Source organism: Corvus kubaryi, unplaced genomic scaffold (assembly GCF_017639235.1).
Source record: "Corvus kubaryi isolate FWS band 111438036 unplaced genomic scaffold, C.kubaryi_AGA036_p1.0 46793, whole genome shotgun sequence".
Taxonomy (NCBI): domain Eukaryota; kingdom Metazoa; phylum Chordata; class Aves; order Passeriformes; family Corvidae; genus Corvus; species Corvus kubaryi.
In genome coordinates this window covers 1-20,627 of record NW_024581305.1, presented here as the reverse complement: position 1 = coordinate 20,627, position 20,627 = coordinate 1, and the positions used below count along the sequence as shown (strand labels likewise).

Here is a 20,627-nt window from a genome sequence, read left to right as displayed (position 1 = left end):
CCCAGCCCTCCCCCCTCCCGCTGCCGCCGCTGCTGCATTGGGAAGCGGCGCTTTTGTTAGCGGAGCGGGCGGAACCTTGAAGGGTCACGGGCTGGAGGGGCCCCCCCGCGCCCCCCCCCCCCCCCCCCCCCGGTGCCCCCCCTAGGCGGCCGGGGGCCCCGGGGGCCGCCCCCCCAGCACCCCCATCCCGCATCGCCATCCCCACGCCGGCACTCCTGGGGGTCCCACCCGCACCCCAATTCTTCCCCCCCAGCCCCCTCCCGCACCCCCCCACCTCCAGCCCGCACCCCCAGCGCACCCCGGCACCCCGCGAGCCTCCCGGCGCCCTCATCCTGCACCCCCACCCCCCCCCCCCGACACCCGGAGACCCTCCCCACACCCTGATCCCGCAACCTCATGCCCCCACCCCCAGCACCCCTGTTCCCCCCAGCACCCTGATGTGTCCCCCCCAGCACCCTGCTCCTCCCCACATCCTCATCCCACCCCCCAGCGCCCCGATCCCGCAGCCCTCTCCCCAGCCCAGCACCCCGACAGCCCCCCCGCACCCTTGAGCCCCCCCATCCCCTCCACCCAGCACCCAGTCCCACCCCCACCCAGTCCCACGCCCCCCTCCCTCCCATCAGCCCACCGGGCCGGCACCCCGACCCTCCCCCAGCCCCGGGACACGGCGATGGGCGCGGGATACGGAGCCCCCCCGCCCCGAGCTGGGAGGATGGGGATGAGGATGGGGATGGGGGGGTGTCTCTGCTTCGTCGGGCTCCGTTTTGCCTCCGCTGCTTCTTTGGGAAGCAGCCAGGGCTTGTTGTTTTTTTTGGGGGGGAAGGGGGGGGCGTAAGAAAAGGAGGGGATGGTCTGTGCCCCCCACCCCGTGCAGCCCCTGCTGGGCTGGGAAGGCGGAGGGACTGAAATAGGGTCCGGCCAATGCAGACCCCAAAAGGGCATCGGGGAGCGGCGAGAGCTCAGCCTGGGGGGTTTGGTGGTTGTGCCCCCCCTCAAATAATCCCGCGGGGCAGGGGGGGGAGGCAAAGCGCCCACAAATCCAGGGGGTGCCTGGCTGTGTCTCGGGGCTGTAACTTGGTGGGAACAAGGGATGGGGGACAGCCAGCAGAAGTGGGGGACCCGCCGTGCACGGGGGGTCTGACACCCCCGGCGTCAGGGCAGCGCCGGGGGGGGGCCGTGCAGGCAGCGTCTGCCAGGCTGGGGGGGCCCCGTCCCCCTTTTTTGGGGCTCAACACCATCGCGCCTTTGGCAGATTTGGCGAGGGGGGACCCTAAAATAACAAGGGTGGGGGTGTTTTTCCTGACCCCAATCCTCCCCTGTCGCCCTCACCGCGGCGCACCCTGGGCACCCCCAGACCCCAGAAAACCCCCTCGGACCCCCCCGAGCCTGACCTCCATCTTCCCACATCACCCAGAGCAGTCGGGGGGCTGGGGCACCCCAAGCCCCCTCCATGGGGCAGAGAGGAGTGGGGAGCCCGGTCCCTGCACAGGGGCCTTGGGGAGGGGGCCCAGCACCCCCCATTAGGGTGGGGGGGGGATGCCCACGGGGCTGTGGCATCGGCGCGGGGTGACCTTGGGTGAGCTCTGCTTCCTGTCCTGCCTCAGTTTCCCTCCTCCAAACCAGGTCGTGAGCTGTGGTGGGGTGCAGAGGGGACCCCCAATCCATCCCCCCCTTGTGGGGTGGGGAGGGGGGGGGCAGACGCCAGGAGTGACCCCCCCGGGCGCACCCACCTCTGCTTGCCTGGGAGAGCTGGGGGTGGTGATGGCACACGTGGCACCGCTGTGTCCCCCCCCAGGACCCCCCCTCAGTCTCTTTGGGTCCCCCAGGGCCGGATCCTGGATCCTGCTCCAGGGATGCTCTGGGAGCGGGGGCAGGGGGATGGCTGAGTTCCCTGTCCCACAGACACAGCCATGGGCAAGAGTTGCATTGCTTTGGGGGGCCCCTCTGTGGGTCCCCCCCAGAAATTTGTCCCACAAAATGACTCTGAGGGCAGCTCTGGCTGGCTCGGGGTCCGTCCCGGGGTGCCAGGTCGGGGCAGGGCGATGTGTCCCCCCGTCACCCCCCACGGGTGGTGTTGGTGTCCCCGCGGGGTGCTGGGGTCACATCCCGGAGGGTCCCGGGGTGCCGAGCGCGGCCAGCGCGGCTCCAAAGCCCCTTTTGCAGCGTCCCCGGGGTGACACGGGAATTGGGTCACCGCTGTCACCGGGGCACGTGGCTGCGGTGGGGAGGTTTTGTGCATGGGGGGGCAAGAGGCGGCCCCGGGGGTCGGGTTCAGCTCTGGGGGTGCCGGGGGCAGCTCGGCCTCACCAGCAGCGCCGGTGCCGCCGGTGTGTCACTGCGGGGGGACACGGCTCACCCCCCCGCCCGGAACCCCCCCGATGTTTTTGGTGCCATTCCCATAAACAAAGGGAAATCACCAGTTCAGCCCGGTGACCGCACACACGAGCCCATGTGCGCACACACGTGTGCTCCCCATGGCAGAGCTGTCCATGCTGGGGGGGCTGCAGGGACCCCCCGTGCTCCCCCCCAGACCAGGGTTCTGCTGGCTCTGCGTCCCTTCAAGCCCCACCAGGAGTCCCAAGTCTTGGGACAGGATGGTGACACCGGGCTGGGTGTCCCTGTCCCCTCGGCCCTGGCAGCCGGCTGCACCAGGCGATGGTTCGGCTCCCAGTTAAACCAGTAACTCCTGCGCTGCCACCAGTGCTTCCACACCGGTGCTGGGGCACAGCCCGGCCGCGAGGCCCTGCTCGCCAGGCACTGGAGCTGGATGCAGATCCCTGCTGCAGTGCCGGATGCGGTTTGTATCCCTAGACAAGCTGGAATATTTTTAATTAAACCTGCCAGTTTGGATGCGATTTAATTTTTCAGTGGGCTGAGCTGCGCCGGGCCCTTGGAGCATCTCCCGCGCCGGGGCCGGATCCCAGATCGTGTCGGAGGGGTTGTCCCACCGGGCGCAGACACGGTGCTGTCCAGGGTGGCTTTTCCACTCCGGTAGCTCCCGCTGTGCCAGGCCAGCGGGTCGCCACCGGCCCGGCCGGGATGGTTTCCCTGTGGTGCCGCTGTGGTGGCATCCGATGTGTTTCGGCAACATAAACAGTAGTAAAGAAAAGCAGGAGCAATCCCGGCTCCATCTGGGAGCTGCGCCTGCGGAACCTGTTGGCACCCAGCACCGCCAGCACCGCCGGATCGCCACCGGCATCGTGGGTGCTGCATCCCGGGGAGCTCCGTGGTCTCTGCTTCCCATCCCCAGGATGGTGCTGGAGGTGGAGCCGGAGCGTTGGTACCCAAAGGATGCTGCTGTACCCTCGGCAGTGCCCGGCCCCATGGCAAGTGGGACTCGATGGCCTTGGGGACCCTCCAGCTGGGCCCCAGGGGCCTCCAGGCTTTGGCGGCATCCCCCAAAAGGGGCGATGGGGGGTTGGATTCCCTGAGTGAAGCGGGAGGGAGAGGAAGAGCAGTGGGCTGGCACAGAGGAGATCCCAGAGGGGCTGCCGTGTGCTAACGGGATTTTGCTCCCTATTTAATTACAATTTTGTCAAATTAAAAAAAAAAAGGGGGGGGATAAAGAGATCCCTCTTGTCTCTTTGTGCCGGTTCCCAGCAGCCGGGTAATTAAACAGCGGCTGGCGAAGCCTCCCGGGGGATCCCTGCTCTGGGGCTTGGCGTCACACCTGGGCTCCAGTTGCTCCCAGTTCAGCCCAGTTCGGGCCGCTGGCGGCGTGGCTGTGGCTGTGGCAGTGTCGTGCCGATGCGCCGTGGCTAATCCTCACTCTTCCCCGTGTAATCCCGCCCGCCGGGATAATCCCATCAAAACCGGCAGCGCCGTGGCCGAGCTCAGCGCCGGGTTTGGCGCCGGGGGAATCTGGGGGGACACGGGGGGGGGGCCCCGGGGGAGCGACGGCTGCGGGTGGGACCGTGGGGGCTGCGGGAGCCTGCAGGGTGCTGAGGTGGGGAAACTGAGGCACGGAGCAGGGACCAGAACGGGAGGGTGGCAGTGCTGGGAACAACCCCAGGGTGATGGAAGAGGATGGGATGGGATGGGATGGGATGAGGCAGTGGTGGCAGCACCCGCGCGGTCACCCCGAGGGACGGATCCGGTCCTGGTTTGCATGGTGGGAACATCGTGGGCTTTTCTCACCGCCCCATCCATCATCTCCCGCCAGGAACACTGAGATAAAGCGCCGGGAAATCAGGAAGTGTCAAGGTGGAGTTTTGGGAGGTGGGAGCTGGGATCCATCCTTGCCATGTGCCCAAAATAACCCGTCCCTGCTGTGCCCCGTCCCTCGTGCCAGCCCTGTGTGCACAGCCCTGGTCACACACGTGTGCCAGCACACGCCTCACACATATGACACCCCATGCACACACCTGCACACGCGTGACACCCCATGCACACACCTGCACACGTGTGACACCCCATGCACAGTCACACAGGTGCCACCCGGTGCCCACACACTGTCACACACAGGTGCCAGCTGGTGCCCACATTCCTGCACATGTGTGTCACCCCGTGCCTTCTGCCAGCCCCTACACACGCACACGACAGCTGGTGCACACACACTGACACACAGAGCGACATGTGACACGTGTGACACCTGCTGTACACACACGCGACACACGGGGCACACACCCTGACACACAGAGGCACACACAGTGACACGTGTGACAGCTGCTGCACGCACCGACACCTGCACTCACACGCGGCACACGGTGACACCCCCCGCACACGTGTGACACCCGCGCACACCCCCCCACGCACAGATGGCACCTGGCACACCTGGCAGGGCCATGCAGGGGACGGGGACACCATCCTGCCCAAGAGGCTTGTGGCGCTGGCGCCTGAGAACCTGCGCGGGCAGCGATGGTGGCGGTGGGGGTGACAGTGACAGTGGCGGTGGCAGCGGTGGCCTGGTGGGTGCCGCGGGCTGCGCCGGGAGAACAAGGAACCGCTCCGAGGGCGGTGAGGCCGCTCGGACCTTCCGGCGCGGCGGCAGCGCGGAGGCGGCGCTGGGAACAATGGCCCTTTGTTCCGCGCGCCGCTGGCATCCCACATCCCGGCCTGCATCCCATCCTGAATCCCACATCCCGGCCTGCATCCCATCCTGAATCCTACATCCCGGCCTGCATCCCCCATCCTGGCCTGCATCCTGCATCCCAGCCTGCATCCCAGCCTGCGTCCCCCATCCTGGCCTGCATCCCCCATCCCGGCCTGCATCCCAGCCTGCATCCCATTCCACATCTTGGCCTGCATCCCATCCTGCATCCCACCCCACATCCCACCCTGTGTCCCCTAACCCAGCCTGCATCCCGTATCCCAGCGTGCATCCTCTATCCCATCCTCCCTCCCATCCTCCACCCTGCATCCCAGCCCACATCCCACTCCACATCCCACATCCCATACTCCATCTGCATATCCCACCGCACATCCTGCATCCCACTCCTCATCCCACATCCCACATCCCACTCCTCATCCCACATCCCACGCTCCACCCTGTTCCCCGGCAGTCCCAGCGCCCCTCCCGGCTCCCTGCATCCCACAGCTCCCGTGGGGCTCCGAGCCAGGTGCTGGGGGCTCACAGAGGTGGGGGGGTGTTGGGTGTCACCCCACGCAGCTCCCACCTGTCCCCAGCCATGACAGGGGATACTTTGGAAACGGAGAGCAGGCTGGAGCAGAATGGCACTGGGAAGGAGGAGGAGGAGGAGGCCACAGGGTGAAGGCTCATGTGCTGTCACCCACAGCTTGGCACCGGAAGCCATTTGTCACCTTTGTCACCCTCTGGGCACGCCGGCAGTGGCAGGACCAGATTTGCTGGGGCTGGCTGTGGCTCCTGTCCCCTCCGGTGTCCCCATCCCCTGGTGTTCCTGGGAGGTGGGTGGCTCTGGGAGGGAAGGGGGGCACCCTGCGTGCCACCTCCAGAGCCACCCTCACCTTGGGGACAGCAGGATGCTGGGGATGGTGATGCTACAGTGACACTGCAGTGACACTGAGGTGACCTGCCATGCCCAGCCTCTCTCCGCCCCGTCGAACCCAGCAGATTTTAAATCTTATTTAACTACAAATAAGTGTTTGAAGTATCAGAATCCGAGTGGGAACTGCCGGTTCTGGGCCTGGAGAGTGGAACTGCCCCATTTTCCTGACCGGAGCAGCGTATTAGGGCTGAAAAACTGACCCAGCTGCGGGGCTGACCCCCGGTCCTGACCTCCCGCAGCCTCCCCTGGCTCCTCTGGCTCTGGGATCAGTGGGTTGTTACTGTAGGGCTGCTTTCTGAGGATTGGGCTGGGTTTGGGGTGGGTTTGGGGTGTCTGTGGGTGGTGTGGGTGTGTTCGGCAGCCTCCCATCCTGGGAATGATGGAGCTCCGTGTCCTGGGCTGTAATTGCAGGGCTCCCGCCTGCAGCCGGATGTAAACACTCCGGGTTGTTGTTGTAGGGTCTCCCGTGGGATTGAACCAGGAGCTGGTGTCCCTCTGCCTGCTCGGGGACAGGGATCCCATGGGGACAGGGATCCGCGGGGAAGGGGACACTCTGGGGAAGGGGCTCCTTGGGAGTGGGACACCCTGGGGACATGGGCTCCGTAAGGATGGGGCACCATGGTGACAGGAATCTCTGGGGACAAGGATCCCTGGGGACGGACACTGGGACTGGCAGGGCTTTGGGTGCGGGTTCCCAGGGCGGTGCCCACGCTCGGGGCAGGAACAGGGGCTTCCCCCTTCCCACGCCGAAGGGAAACTGAGGCACGAGGCCAGAGGCGGTGACTTGGAGCAGCCGGATCCGCTCCTGCCACAGCCCTGGGGCCATGCGGGCGCCGAAGAAGGGTGACAGGGTGAGATCGAGGGGACCCCGCCAGGGCACAGAGCCCCTGGGGTGGCACAGGACGAGGGGGGTGAGTGCTTTTGGGGACAAGGGGGACGAGGGGAATGGCTGTTCTGGAGGGACAGGAGGGGCAGGGATGTGCCCCTTTGGGGACAAGGGGGGATGACAGTCTTTGGGGGGACAGGAGGGACATGGGGGGTGTGTGTCAATAGGGACGAGTGGCTTGGGGAGACCGGCAGGACGGGAGGATCCTGTCCCGGGGGACAAGGGGGCAAAGGCTGCGAACTGGGGGACAACAGGGGACAAGGGTTGTGAATTTGGGGGTACAGGGCAGCCACATCTCTGGGGACAGGGGACGAGGGCTGTGAATTGGGGGGACGCGGAGCTCCGTCTGCGACCCCCTCTGTCCCCCCCCCCCCCGGGTTTATTTCGGCGTGACGCGTGATCGTCCTCGCTAGGAAACCGTCCTTAATATGCAGATGAGCCTGTATTTAATATGCAAATCACCATGCGGCTCTGGCCGGCCACCAGCACCGCCGGCGTGCTGGAAGGGACGTGCCGGGGCACCCATGGGTGTCACCCGGGGGGTATCGAGGGGCACCCAGCAACTGGGGCCAACCCTGGGCACCCACGGCGGGTGACAAAGCCACCCAAGGTGACCGCGGGGTGCCCACCATCCCCGGTGCCCGTGTCGGGGGTCGGACGCCCTTGGTCGCTCGCGGTGTCCTGGGGGGTTCGGACGCCTGTGTCCCCACCCGGGGGGCGGTGGGCGATGGGGAGGGGACAAGGGACAAGGGACAAGGGACAGGGATCGGGGCTATAAACGGCAGCTGTAAGCGGAGCCGGTAACCGGAGCGGGAGGCCCGGGGGGACATTTGAGCTGCCGGCGGGGCCGTGGAAGCGCCAAGGTAAAGGGTGGGTGCTGTGTCCCCCCCCCGCCACGCCGGTGACCCCCCAGTCCCTGTCACCCACACGGGGACCCCGCCGGTGCTGGTGTTCCCCCGTCCTCTTGGCACCTCCGCAGCTCTGGGGGTGCTGCCTGCGGCCCCTCGGGAGGTGCCGCTTGGAAAGGGGGGACCCACGGCAGGAGACAGGACAGGGACAAGGCCAGCGCGCGGTGCCAGGTGGCCGGGGTGACATTTGCTCCGTCCCCGCCGTGGGGACAGCTGCTTCCTGGCTCTGCCATCTGAACCGGCCCCGGAACGGAAACCCGGGGGGGGCTCAGCTCCCCAGCCCCGGCGGCAGCAGCAGCTGGGATTGGGGGGGTCCCCATGGCAGTGGGGGGGCACTGCTGGTGACCCCCAAACCCCTCTGTTGGCAATGGGGGTGGCACTGTGTGACCCCACCGAGCAAGGGATGCTCTGGGCACCGGGGGCCACATTTTGGGGGGCTGGGGGGTGTGCATGGTGTGTAAAGGCCTCCTTAGCATATCTAATTACTGATTGTTTATTGGCGTTGGGCGCCTTCTGAAGGAAATGACCCCAAAATCCGGCACTAGACCGATGGAATGGGATGTGGATATTGAGATAATACCAGGGAGGGTATTCCCAAAATGTTGTATTTTAAGGGATTTCATTGTTGGTGTCCTCTGCCTTTCCCAGTGTCCCCCCCATTCCTCAGCGTGTCCCCCCTCCCAGTGTCCCCCCTTTCCCACTGCCCCCCCTATTTCCCGGTGTGTGTCCCCCTTTCCTGGTCTCCCTCCCTTCTTGGTGTCACCCCCATTCCCGGTGTGTCCCCGCCTCTCCCGGTGCCCCCCTCTTTCCCATTGTCTTTCGAACGGGTTTATGAGGATGGGGGACCCGATGAGGCTGGGGGGGGACCCCGCTGTCCCCCTGTCCCCGCTGTGTGTCCAGGGGGTCCCACCGGTAGGTTCATGCGGGTGCTTTCCCGTGGGGACGCCGCGGTGCCGCTCGAGGGGTCCCATGGGTGCCCCCCCCCCGGGTCCCCGGCTGCGGTGACAGCTGCCGGGGTGAGGGGGGGGGTTGGTGGCTCCGGTTACGGTGACATCAACCCTACCTTCCCACCTGGCGCGGGCGGGGGGCACGGGCCCCCCTCCCCTGGGGGTCGCGGGGGGGGTGAGGTGACAGCTGAGCCGCTCTCGGGACGCCGGAGCCCCCAGCGCCGCCGGGGCGTCCTGGAACGGGGGGGACCCCCCGGGGGGGGGGGCCCCCCCCCCAGCTATGGGACCCGCGCGGCCGGGACCCCCCCTGCGAGCGGAAGGGACAGCGGTGACACAGGAGCAGCGGCGGAGGCGGCCGGAGCAGCTCAGGTGGGCAGAGCGAGGCGCGGGCGGGGGGCAGATGCCGCGGGGAAGGACTCCCAGCCCCGGGAAGGGACGGGAAGGGAAGGGGGGCAGAGTGACCCCCCCCCAGCAGGGACACCCGCTCTGTGGGATCAGGGAGGTCTCCCTGCGATCGGAGCTCCCGGGAATTGCAGCGAGAGGAGGAACTCTGGGGGGCTGCCCCCCCTTCCTGCCCCTCCCCCCCTGCCGCGGGGGGGGGGGATATTGGGGGGGGGGGGAAGTGGGAAGTCCAGCAGCTCCCCCCGCCCCCCAAAGCTTTGTGCATGCGGGGGGAGGGCTGAGCGTGCTGGGGGATGGGGAAACTGAGGCACGGAGCAGGGACAGCGACAACGGACATGCCCGGGGCTGTTCACCCGCTCCGTGTCGGAGATATCCAAGTGGAGACTCCCCTCGTTCCCGGCACATCCCCCTGTCCCCACCCGCTGCCTCAGTTTCCCCCCAGCCACGCTGGGGACATGCACAGTGACCGTCCCCTCTGCTCCTCCACCGCCGTGAATGGGTCCCTGTTTGTCACCCCGCTGCTGCCGTGTCCCCCTCCCCGCCGTGCCCCCTCCTCCCCGTGCCCTCCTCTTCCCGCTGCCTTTTCTTTTCCCGCACAATCGCTGGCATTTATGGCGCCGCAGGCTCCGGTTACCCTGCGCCCGCTCGCTGTCACCACACAGGCTGGTGACGGTGACACCGGACCCCCCGCTCGGGGTTTCAGGCGCCCGAGGCGCCCCCGGCCCCCAAACTCCCCCCGCGCGGGTGGATTCTCAGGTGGCCGATAGACACTGAGCCCTTCCCTGGGGTGGCTTTTTGGGGTCCTCCCTTCCTCCCTCCGGCGCTTGGGAACGTTAAATTTGGTGGCTTTCGGGTGCTGCTGTGTGACAAACCGGACAGAAACAGCTCATTTCCTGCTTGTTGGGGACACCATGGGGACAAAGCTGGGTGTCACTGGGAGCTGTGGCACTGTGGGGACAGGTTTGGATGTCCCTGAGATTGCAGGGACATGGTTGGGTGTCCCAGGGGTTGTGACACCCTGGGGATGGGGTCAGTTGTCCCCAGGGGCTGTGACACCAGGGTCAGGTCCTACTGGGGTCACCTCCTGCCCCGGGGCCTGTGGCACCGCAGAGGGGACCGGGCTGGGGACAGTGCCGGGTCTCACTCGGGGCCGGTGTCACCACAGAGGGGCTGGGGACGAGTCCCCGCGCTGGCACCGTCCAGGCTCCCTGACCCCCAGCCCCCCACAATGTCACCCGTCCTCGGTCCCCGGGGGGGAGGAGGGCGCCGCTTCGATCGCCCCCGCTCCCTGCTCCCATGGAATTAATGATCAATTAATTCCCTGCCCGGTTGCTAATTACCCAGCCCGGCCTCAGCCCCTCGGGGACGGGGGACAGGGTGGGGATGGCGGCCCAGCGCGATGGGGGGACAGTGGCGGTGGCACTGGGGCTGTCTGGATGGGAAGTGCTGTGACACTGTGATGTGTCCCCGGCGATTTTCCAAGACATCCCGGTGGCATTTTGGGAGGGGGAAGAGCCAGTCCGGCTTCCCTCTTGTCCCCATGTCCCCCTGTCCCTCTGTCCATGTGTCCTCATCCTCCTGTCCCCAAGTCCCCAGCCCTGCCATGTCACCAGCAATGGCTTCCCCACGTGCTGCTGGTGACAAACCAGTACGGCCCCAGCTGGGGTCCAGTCACACCCCAAGATCCCCTCAGCCACCCCCTGTGGTGGCCCCTCGCCCCCGGCACCAACGCCCAGAGAGCCCCAGAGACCCCTGAGGGTTTGGGGTGCCCCGGGGGGGGACCCCGGCACCCAGGTGAGTGCCACCCCTCCCAGCTCTGCCCGTGCCCGCAGGTGCGGTGGGTGCCCACCCAGGGCGGGGGCCACCATGGGACCCCCACCCCGCGTGCCCCTGGTGCTGCTGCTGCTGCTGGCGGCCGAGAGGACGGCGAGGGGCACCTTCCCCGAGGAGCCCGGCCCCATCGCCGTGGCCCCCCCGGACTGTGAGTGCCCCCCCCGGGGCTGGGGGGTCGGGGTGCTGCACGGGGGCACGGGGGGAGGCACGGCTTGGCATGGACAGGGGCTTGGGGGGATATGGGGTGAAGGCAGGAGGGGACACCCGTGGGAGGATTTTGGAATGAAGATACGATGGGACCGCCCGTGGGCAGGGCTGGGGTTTGGGTTACTTTGGGGGGTACCTATGGAAGGGGTTTAGGGGTTTTAGGGTGATTAGGGGTGAAGGCAGGCGGGGGACACCCATGGGAGAGGATTTCGGGCTGAAGGCAGGAGGGAGGTGCCTCCCTGGGCAGGCTGGGTGTGGGGGGTCACCTGGGCTGTGCGGGGGTGCCCGGCCCCGTGTGACCCCCGTGTCCCCCCAGATGTGAAGCACTACCCGGTGTTCGTGGGCCACGGCACCGCCCGCCCGGGGGGCCCCGAGGGAGGGGGCACCCAGCGCCTCAACATCCAGCGCATCCTCAAGGTCAACCGGACCCTCTTCATCGGGGAAAGGTCTGAACCCCGGCACCCCAAAGCTTCCCCTCCACCGGGATGGGCACCCCACAGCCATCCCACCGCTCTTTCCTGGGGAGAACCCCACTACCTGCTCGGGGCACTCCAAGCTCTGCCACGGGGTATTTGGGGGGGGTTCATTGTCACTTTCGTTGCCCCGGTGATGTTCATTGTCCAGCCCAGATCCCCAAGCCTTCCCGGGGGGGGTGGGGGTGGGTCCTGCACCCCCAACATGCCTTGCTGGGGGGCCACATCCCAGCTGGGAGGTGGTGACACCCGTGTCCCCCTCCCCAGGGACAACGTCTATCGGGTCAGCCTGGAGCCCAGCGGGGCCGCTGAGATGCGCTACCACCGGGTAAGTGCTGGGGGTCTCGGGGGCTTTCGGGGGTGTCAGGGACATCTGGGGAGGTCTCAGGGGAGTCTCAGGGGGTGCTGTTGTCTACTCCCTGTCCCCACACTGGTTTCCCCCCTCCAGAAGCTGACGTGGCGCTCGAACCAGCACGACATCAGCATCTGCCGGATGAAGGGCAAGCACGAGGTACAGGCTGGAGGGGCCCGCGCCCCATGGGGACCCCCGGGTGGGGACTGAGCACCCTCTGTCACCCCAACAAGGCCACCCTGTCCCGTCCCCAGTGTCACCCCCCACTCCCTGGAAGCGGTTGTATCTCTGATTTATTGGCTGCTTGGCTAATTGGGTTTGTAATTAATTATTTGGGGGCCAGAAATCCCATTCCCAGCTCCCATAAATGCAGTTCTGGGGTGAGAACAGCCCTCCCAGGCCATCCCCTCACAGTGATGGGGCCTGGGTGGGGTGGGATGAGGTGAGGGGGGTTTTGGGGTGCTGAGGTGACGGTCCCCTCTCCCGGCGCAGGCAGAGTGCCGAAATTTCGTCAAGGTGCTGCTGGTGCGGAACGAGAGCCTCCTCTTCGTCTGTGGCACCAACGCCTTCAACCCCGTCTGCGCCAACTACAGCGTGAGCTCCCCCGGCAGGGGTCCCCATTTGGGAGGGGGGCTTGGGGCCAAGGAAGGAGGGGACACCAATGGGAAGGGGTTTTGGGGTGAAGACAGGAGGGGGCACCCATGGGAAGGGTCTGCAGCATCAACACCTTCAACCCTGAGCCCCCCCCAGGATGGGGACCCCCGGGTCCCCCCCATTCCCGGGTGTGTCCTCACGCCCCCCTCTCACCCGCTCTAGATGGACACGCTGGAGCCCGTCGGGGACAACATCAGCGGCATGGCCCGGTGTCCCTATGACCCCAAGCACGCCAACGTGGCCCTGTTCACAGGTCAGTGGTGGCACTGCCGGTGTCACTGCAGGCACCGCATCCCCCAGCCCCGCTGACACCCCTGTCCCACGCAGGGGGGATGCTCTTCACCGCCACGGTGACAGATTTCCTGGCCATCGACGCCGTCATCTACCGCAGCCTGGGGGACAGCCCGACCCTGCGCACCGTCAAACATGACTCCAAGTGGTTCAAAGGTGTGTCCCCACCCTGGGCCGTGCCAGGACATGGCACACGTCCCCTGTGGCCCCACCCTGGGCCATCCCTGACCCCGCTGTCCCCACAGAGCCCTACTTCGTGCACGCCGTGGAATGGAGGAGCCACGTCTACTTCTTCTTCCGGGAGATCGCCATGGAGTTCAACTACCTGGAGAAGGTGGGACACCTCCCACCGGGAAGTGGATGATCCTTAAGCTCCCTTCCAACCCAAACCATTCTGTGATGCCCACAGGGACACCCGGGGTGGGGACAGGGACACAGGGACGGCCACTGGGGTAGGGTGGTGACGGGTGTCCTCCCCGCAGGTGGTGGTGTCACGGGTGGCCCGGGTGTGCAAGAACGACATGGGGGGCTCGCAGCGGGTGCTGGAGAAGCAGTGGACATCCTTCCTCAAGGCCCGGCTCAACTGCTCCGTGCCGGGCGATTCCCACTTCTACTTCAATGTCATCCAAGCCGTGACCGACATCCTGGAGCTGGACGGGCGCCCCGTGGTCCTGGCCGTGTTCTCCACGCCTGCCAACAGGTCAGAGCCTCTTGTGCCCTGCCCAGACCCTCGGGGCTGGGATGGGGTCCCAAAATGTGCCTCAGTGCCCATGGGGGATGTGGGGGTTAGGCTGGGGATGAGGATATGGGGCTGGAGACAGGCGTGTGGGGCTGGGAGCAGGGACACGGGGTTGGGAATGGGGATGTGGGGCTGGGGACCAGCTGGGATGTGAGCAATCAGGGATGATCTGGGCTGGTTCCTCAGTGGGATCTGAGCTGGATGCCAGCTGGGATCTGGGTGGAATCCAGGCTGGATCCAGAGCGGGATCTGGGATGAGTGGTGGGATGGGTCTGGCTGGGTCCTGTACAGGATCTGGACTTGTTTCCTTTTGGGATCTGCTGGGCCCCTCGCACTCCCTGGGGCCTCCCTGCGTTCACCCCACAGCCGTGTCCCCACAGCATTCCCGGCTCCGCCGTCTGCGCCTTCGACATGGCCCAAGTGGCCGCGGTCTTCGAGGGACGGTTCAGGGAGCAGAAGTCACCCGAGTCCATCTGGACACCTGTGCCCGAGGACATGGTGCCAAAGCCACGGTGAGGGGCAGGGGTGGGGACAGGGGTGATGATAACCACGGCCAGTACCAGCACGGCTGGGGACAGGCTGGGGACAGCGCCACTGAGCCGTGCCCTGGCTGCAGGCCCGGGTGCTGCGCGTCCCCGGGGATGCGCTACAACTCCTCCAGCGCCTTCCCCGACGAGATCCTCAACTTCGTCAAGACGCACCCGCTGATGGACGAGGCGGTGCCGGCCCTGGGCAACGCCCCCTGGATCCTCCGCACCATGACCCGGTGGGTGCCCGGGGGGGCTGAGGGGGCACTGGGGGGCACTGGGAGGGCTGGGAGGGGCTGGGAGGGGCTGGAGGTGCTGGCCAGAGCCTCCCGTGCTGCCTTTCCATGCTTGTGCCAGCACTGGGAGCACTGGGAGCACTGGGAGAGCTGATAAATCTCATACACTTTGCAGTCAGGATTGTCTCGTCCTAATTAAATCTGCCTTAATTGCTGCTTGATGGGGAATTAATCAAGCGGCACTCTCGGGCCTCAGCCTCCTGCCGGCAGGGCAGCTGGGGCGTGAGCAGGGACGGGGACAGGGACACGGAATGGGAATGGGGACATGGGGATGGGGGGTGGGGATGGGGACAGGGTTGTGGGGCTGGACCTGGGGACGTAGGGCTGGGGATGAGGACATGGAGATGGGGTTGTGGGGCTGGGTCCCCTCACCCTGCCCCAGTTCCCCCCTCCCTGGGGACACCGGGACTCTCCCACACCCCAACGCTTCTCCCTTCCCCCACTCAGGTACCAGCTCCGCAAGATCGTGGTGGACAACGCAGCGGGGCCGTGGGGCAACCACACCGTGGTGTTCCTGGGCTCCAGCACCGGCACCATACTCAAGGTCCTCATCCTGCCCAATGCCACCAGCAGCCCCGTGCCCACCGCCCCTGGCAGCCAGAGCGTCTTCCTGGAGGAGTTTGAGACCTACCAGCCTGGGAGGTGAGTTCCAGGGTGCCAGAGGGGGGAGAGGGGGTGATAAAAGGCGTGGGTGGGCTGCTCAGACGGATGGATGGATGGATGGATGGATGGATGGATGGATGGATGGAGAGGATGGGTCAGGGGGATGCAAGGGTGGAGGGAATGGATGAGAAAATCTCCTCTGGACTAGGACAGGCTCTGTGGAGGGCCCTGTGGACCAGGGCTGAGGCTATGCTGAGCTCTGCCCTGTCCCCAGGTGTGGCCGGGACACGGAGGACGAGCGACGGCTCCTGGGGCTGGAGCTGGACAAGGCAGCGGGGTCCCTGCTGCTGGCCTTCCCCCCGTGCGTGGCCAGGGTGCCCGTGGCTCGCTGCCAGCAGCACTCGGGCTGCATGAAGTGAGTGCCTGGGGTGGGCAGGGCTCGCTGGTGGGGGCTGTGCAAGGAGTGGGGGGTCTGCATAACCTCACGTCCCAGGAATTCACCCTGTGCTGGGATCCGGCTGGACAGGGCTCAGCACGGCTGGGAGCATGGCTGGGGAAACTGAGGCACAACACGGTGCCATGGGGGTCGGGGTGTTGTGTCCCCCCATCAGAGCTGACCCCGACATCTCTGCCCCCTGCCAGGAACTGCCTGGGGAGCCGGGATCCCTACTGCGGCTGGACAACCGAGGGCTCCTGCGTCTTCCTGGAGCCCAGTCCCAGGTAACGCTGCCAGGCCTGGGGGACACTGGCAGGAACAGTGGGGTCCCCAGAGAGCACCGGCTCCTGTAGCCCCCAGTTGCTGAGCCCCAACAAACTCATTGCTCGCTGAAGGGAGCTGGGAGACCCTGCCAGGCCATTAGGGACCCACTGACCCCCCCTTTGCACCCCCAGGGTGGCCTTCGAGCAGGACATCGCCGGCGGCAGCACATCCCACCTGGGCGAGTGCGAGGGTGAGTGCGGGGCCGGGACCGGGCTCGGGGATGCTGCAGTGGCAGCCGCAGGTCCCCTGACGTGTCCCCAACCCCAGGGCTGGTGACGGAGAGCTTCGTGGACGAGCCGGACGGGCTGGTGTCGGTGAACCTCCTGGTGATCTCCTCCGTCGCCGCCTTCGTCATCGGCGCCGTCATCTCCGGCTTCAGCGTGTGCTGGTTCATCGGGCACCGGGACCGCAAGGAGCTGGCGCGGCGCAAGGACAAGGAGACGATCCTGGCGCACAGTGAGTCGGTGGTGAGCGTCAGCCGCCTGGGCGAGCGGCGGGCGCGCGGCGCCTTGCTGGCCCCGCTCATGCCCAACGGGTGGCCCAAGGAGCTGGGCAAGGTCACCCAACACGACCTGGACTCGGGGGTGCTGCCCACGCCGGAGCAGACCCCGCTGCAGCAGAAACGCTGCCCCGGCGCCCTCCAAAACTGCACCTGGGAGCAGAGTCACAACATCATCAACGCGGCTTTGCGGGACCCTGGAGGCTCCGGCCCCGCGGGCGCCGGGCGGGGGCACGGCGGCTCCGGCCGCCCGCCGCGGGGCATCCCCCTCTCCTGCCACGCCATCCTGGTGGACCAGGAGCTGGAGGCCGAACTCAGCGACTCCTCAGGTGACGGGCATTGGGGTCGGGACCCTCAGGAGGGTCCCCGCACCCGGCAGCACCCACCCGCCGGCGCCCGCCGCCCACCCCGCAGCTCCTACGGCGACTTCGGCGGGACGCCGCACCCCAGCCCCGAGCGCCGGCGGGTGGTCTCGGCACCCAGCGGGGAGGGCGGAGACTTTACCGAGGGTCCGCCCTGGCACCCCGAGCAGCTGAACTTCAACGCCAACAACGGCACGGGCCGCCCCGGCGCCCACCTCAAGAGGAACCACACGTTCAACAGCGGCGAGGCGGCGGCGGGCGGCTACGGGCGGCACGGGACCGCAGCCCGGGCAGCGCGGGCACCGGGAACCCCGCGGCCGCTGACGGACCTGCACCACCTCCTGCGCTACGGCGTGGAGCGGACTCCCTCGGGAAAATAGGGTCCCACCCTGTGTGCGTCCCCCTCGCCAGGACACTGAAGGGGGCCCCCGGCTCCCTGGGGACAGGGAGGGGTGGCCGGCCAGGCGCCGCGGGCATGGGGTGAGGTGCTGCATGGGTGAGGGGGAGACAGGCACCCCCTGGGTGCCCCCGGATAGGGTTTGGGGGTGTCCCGGCTGGCGTGGGGCAGTGCCCCGCGCTCCGGCTGTTTTGTCCCATATGCCGGGGGGGGCCGTCCACCGTGTCCCCTCCCCAGGCTGGACCCAGGGCCCGCGGCACCCTGGGAGGGGGATCCCTGGGAGGCAGCAGGATGGACACACGGACACGGGCACCGGGCTGTGCCCCCCAGCCCGTCAGTGGCACCCGGGGGGCTTTTGGGTGCTGCCAGCCCCCTGGGGACACCCGGCCAGGGGTGCACTGGTTGTGGTGATGGAACCTGGTGAACATTTTGGGCGCGGGGGGCTGGGAGCCCCCCGAATGTGGCGTTATCTGGGGATGGCGTACACTCCCACCCCCAGTCTGGGGTCAACCCCTTCCCAGTGCCAGCCTGGGGGTTGCCCATCTTTCCCCCAGGCACCCCCTCCTGGAAAGCACAGCCGTGGTGGGGGGGCACCGCTGGGGGGTCCCCACCGAACCCACTCTCTGCTGGCAAAGGGTGCCCTTTCGGTGCCACCCCTGCCCGGCGCCCACCCGGGGTGGCGTGTCGCGGGGGAGTGGCAGGTCCCCGGGGTCTGGCAGGTCCCCAGGGGGTGGCAGGCTGTAAATAGGGCAGGGGGCGGCGAGAGCCCCCCCCCCCAGCGGCCATGCATGCGGCCGCCCGCGGGCTGTACCCCGCGGCCCCAATAAACACCCGGTTACCGGAGGCGACTCCCCCGCCGCCGCCTCGGCACCTTCTTGACCACCCCCGGGAGCCGGGACCGGCCGGGGGGACACAGGGCTGGGGGCCACAGGGCTGGGGGGCCACAGGGTCACACCCCCGCCGTGGGCACACGCACAGCCCAGCGCGCACACCCCCGCACCCACCCGTGCTCGGCCCCTCCCCACGCACCCGCCCCCCGTCCCGACGCCTCGAGGGTCCCTATCCCGCTTTCCCCACGAATTCCCCTGGGTTGAAGCAGCGCCGGCACTGTGTCCCTGCCCGTGCCACCCCACACCTGCCTCCCCTTTCCCGGCCATCTCGTGCCCCACGAGGCCACCCACGGGGGTCACCCACCCCCCACTGCCCCCCTCAGGCATTGCTGTCCCCTGGTCTGAGCACCTGCAGGGGCTGGGGGACACCTGGCGCCCTGAGTGTCTCTGGTGGCACGGGAACAGCTGGGGGGGGGACTTCTGGCAAAGGGACACTTGATGCGGCGATACGTGGCGTGGGGACACCCGGCATTGGGCTCCTTGGGGTTGGGGACGCCAATCATTGGGGTCCTTGGCGTGGGGACACCAGGGGTGGGTACATCTGGCGTGGAGACACCTGGGCTGGCGGCCATCGGGTCTCTTGGAATTGGTTCACCTGGGATGGGGACACTTGGAGAGTGTGGGGACAGCGGCCACTGAGTGTCTTGAGGTGGGGCAAAGGGACACGTGGCAAGGGGACACCTGGGGTGGGGACACCTGGGGTGGGGATAACTGGGGTGGAGACACCTGGAGCGGGGGTGGAACACCGGTTCCTCGGCGCGGGGACACGTGGCAAGGGGACCGGGCTGTTCCTGTCCGCCGCCCGGGCCGGGCTGTCCCCGCCGCTGTCCCCGCGTCGTTCCTGTCCCCGCCGCAGTCCTCGTCGCTGTCCCCGGGCCGTTCCTGTCCCCGGGCTGTCCCTGGGCTGTCCCCGGGCCGTTTCTGTCCCCGGGCCGTTTCTGTCCCCGGGCTGTCCCCGGGCCGTCCCCGGGCCGTTTCTGTCCCCGGGCCGTTCCTGTCCCCGGGCTGTCCCCGGGCCGTCCCCGGGCCGTCCCCGGGCCGTTCCTGTCCCCGGGCCGTTCCTGTCCCCGGGCTGTCCCCGGGCTGTCCCCGGGCCGTTCCTGTCCCCGCCGCTGCCCCCGGAGCCCCGCGACGATCGCGCCCCGAGCCCCAAGCCACGCCCCCGGACCCGCCCCTCTCTCATCATTGGCGGAGACCCGGCCCCGCCCCTTCGCTGATTGGCTCCCGCCGCCCTCACGTCCCCCGCTGGGCGGGGCTCGGGGGTCGCGGTCTCGGCCGGGGGTCGCGGCAGAACCCCACCCCCACCCCCGTGAGTACCGTGCCCGGGGCTTGGCGGGAGCGGGAGGGTGGGAAATGGGGCCGGGGGCGTCCCGAGGGGCTCCAGAAGGGCTCCAGAAGGGCTCCAGGGGGGCTCCAGGTGGTCCCGGGGGAAGTCCGGAGGTCCCCGGGGGGCTCCGTGGGGTCCGGGGGAGGTCGGGGGTCCCGAGGTCCCCGGAACACCCCAGGGACACCAGAGGGACACCCCTAGAAACTCAAGGGAACACACCCAGGGTCCCGAGGGAACCCGTCCCCCCCAAGTGACCTGCCTGAAGCCCCCGCGAATGCCCCCAGAACTCGTCCCCCGCAGAGCACGGAGCCAGGCCGGGGGTGCCACGGGCGACCCCAAAGGGCAGAGGGGCTGCCGGGGGCCAGGGGGGGCTGCGGGGCCAGGGGGGGCTGCCGGGGGCCAGGAGGGCTGCTGGGGGCCAGGGGGGCTGCTGGGGGCCAGGGGGGCTGCGGGGCCAAGGGGGTCTGCTGGGGGCTAGGGGCGGCTGCCGCGGCTCGGCTCCCTGCGGGGGTCCGGGGGCTGCCCCGGCCGAGGCGGCGGTGCCGGGCGGCACGTCCCCAGCGCGGGATTGCGACAGACAAATCCAGTCTGGCTTCGGCTGAATCACCCAAAAACCCCTCCCTGGCCCCAAAAGGGGGTGTGGGGATCTGGGAGGGGTTGGGGGGACCCAAGAGGGGTTGAGGGGACCCAGTCCCAGCACATCCTGGCAGGGGAGAAGGGCAAGCCCATCCTAAAGCCCCTTTCACCCCCGTGAGCCCCTCAGAACCCACCAGCCGCTCCCACTCCTGAGTTGGTGGCTCCCAGCCCTCAGGGAGCAGGGGCTGGGAGGTGCTGGGGGGTCTCATCCCCCAGGGGGTCCCCACCGGTCTCACCCACTCATGGCACCCCGAAATCTCTCCCTGCTGCAGCCGCCGCTGCCATGTCAGCCGAAAACGCCGCGGTGCCGGCAGAGGCCGGGCCGGAGGTGCAGGTAGGGGTGCACAGAGGGTTCAGGGGGGTTGCGGGTGGCTCTGAGGACCCCATCTTACTGTCCCCCCCCTCCCAGAGCGTGGTGAGCCGCGTGGCCAACCTGGCCCTGGTGAGCTCTGCCTGCGGGGCCGTGGCCTCGGCCTACGCCTGCACCAAGGAGAGCCACCCGTACGTGCGCTCCGTCTGCGACGCCGCCGAGAAGGGGGTGAAGACGCTGACAGCAGCAGCAGTGAGCGGGGCCCAGCCCCTCCTCACCCGGCTGGAGCCCCAGAGTGAGTGCCGGGGGGACAGCACCCCACGGGGGCTGGGGGACCCCAAAACTGCTCTCACAGAGCTCTT

The 20,627-nt window shown here is 68.0% G+C and overlaps 2 protein-coding genes across 2 annotated transcripts; both read left to right on the top strand.

Moving 5' to 3' along the window:
* The first annotated feature begins 8,946 nt into the window (after nucleotides 1-8,946).
* On the top strand, nucleotides 8,947-17,959 carry LOC121672281 (semaphorin-6B-like). Its single transcript, XM_042044880.1, has 17 exons — nucleotides 8,947-9,076; nucleotides 10,942-11,090; nucleotides 11,466-11,595; nucleotides 11,890-11,950; nucleotides 12,071-12,133; nucleotides 12,467-12,568; nucleotides 12,791-12,881; nucleotides 12,956-13,075; nucleotides 13,165-13,253; nucleotides 13,402-13,619; nucleotides 14,039-14,170; nucleotides 14,275-14,424; nucleotides 14,929-15,123; nucleotides 15,359-15,499; nucleotides 15,727-15,804; nucleotides 15,976-16,034; nucleotides 16,112-17,959. Exons 1-17 carry the CDS (start codon nucleotides 8,988-8,990, stop codon nucleotides 17,083-17,085), a joined length of 2,841 nt encoding a protein of 946 aa, XP_041900814.1. The 5' UTR covers nucleotides 8,947-8,987; the 3' UTR covers nucleotides 17,086-17,959.
* Nucleotides 17,960-19,201: 1,242 nt separating this feature from the next.
* Nucleotides 19,202-20,621, top strand: LOC121672280 (perilipin-3-like; the record flags this gene model as incomplete). Its single annotated transcript, XM_042044879.1, has 3 exons — nucleotides 19,202-19,301; nucleotides 20,228-20,289; nucleotides 20,365-20,621. Coding segments are annotated over exons 2-3 (308 nt in total), but the record flags the coding sequence as incomplete, so codon positions are not given.
* Nucleotides 20,622-20,627: the final 6 nt, after the last annotated feature.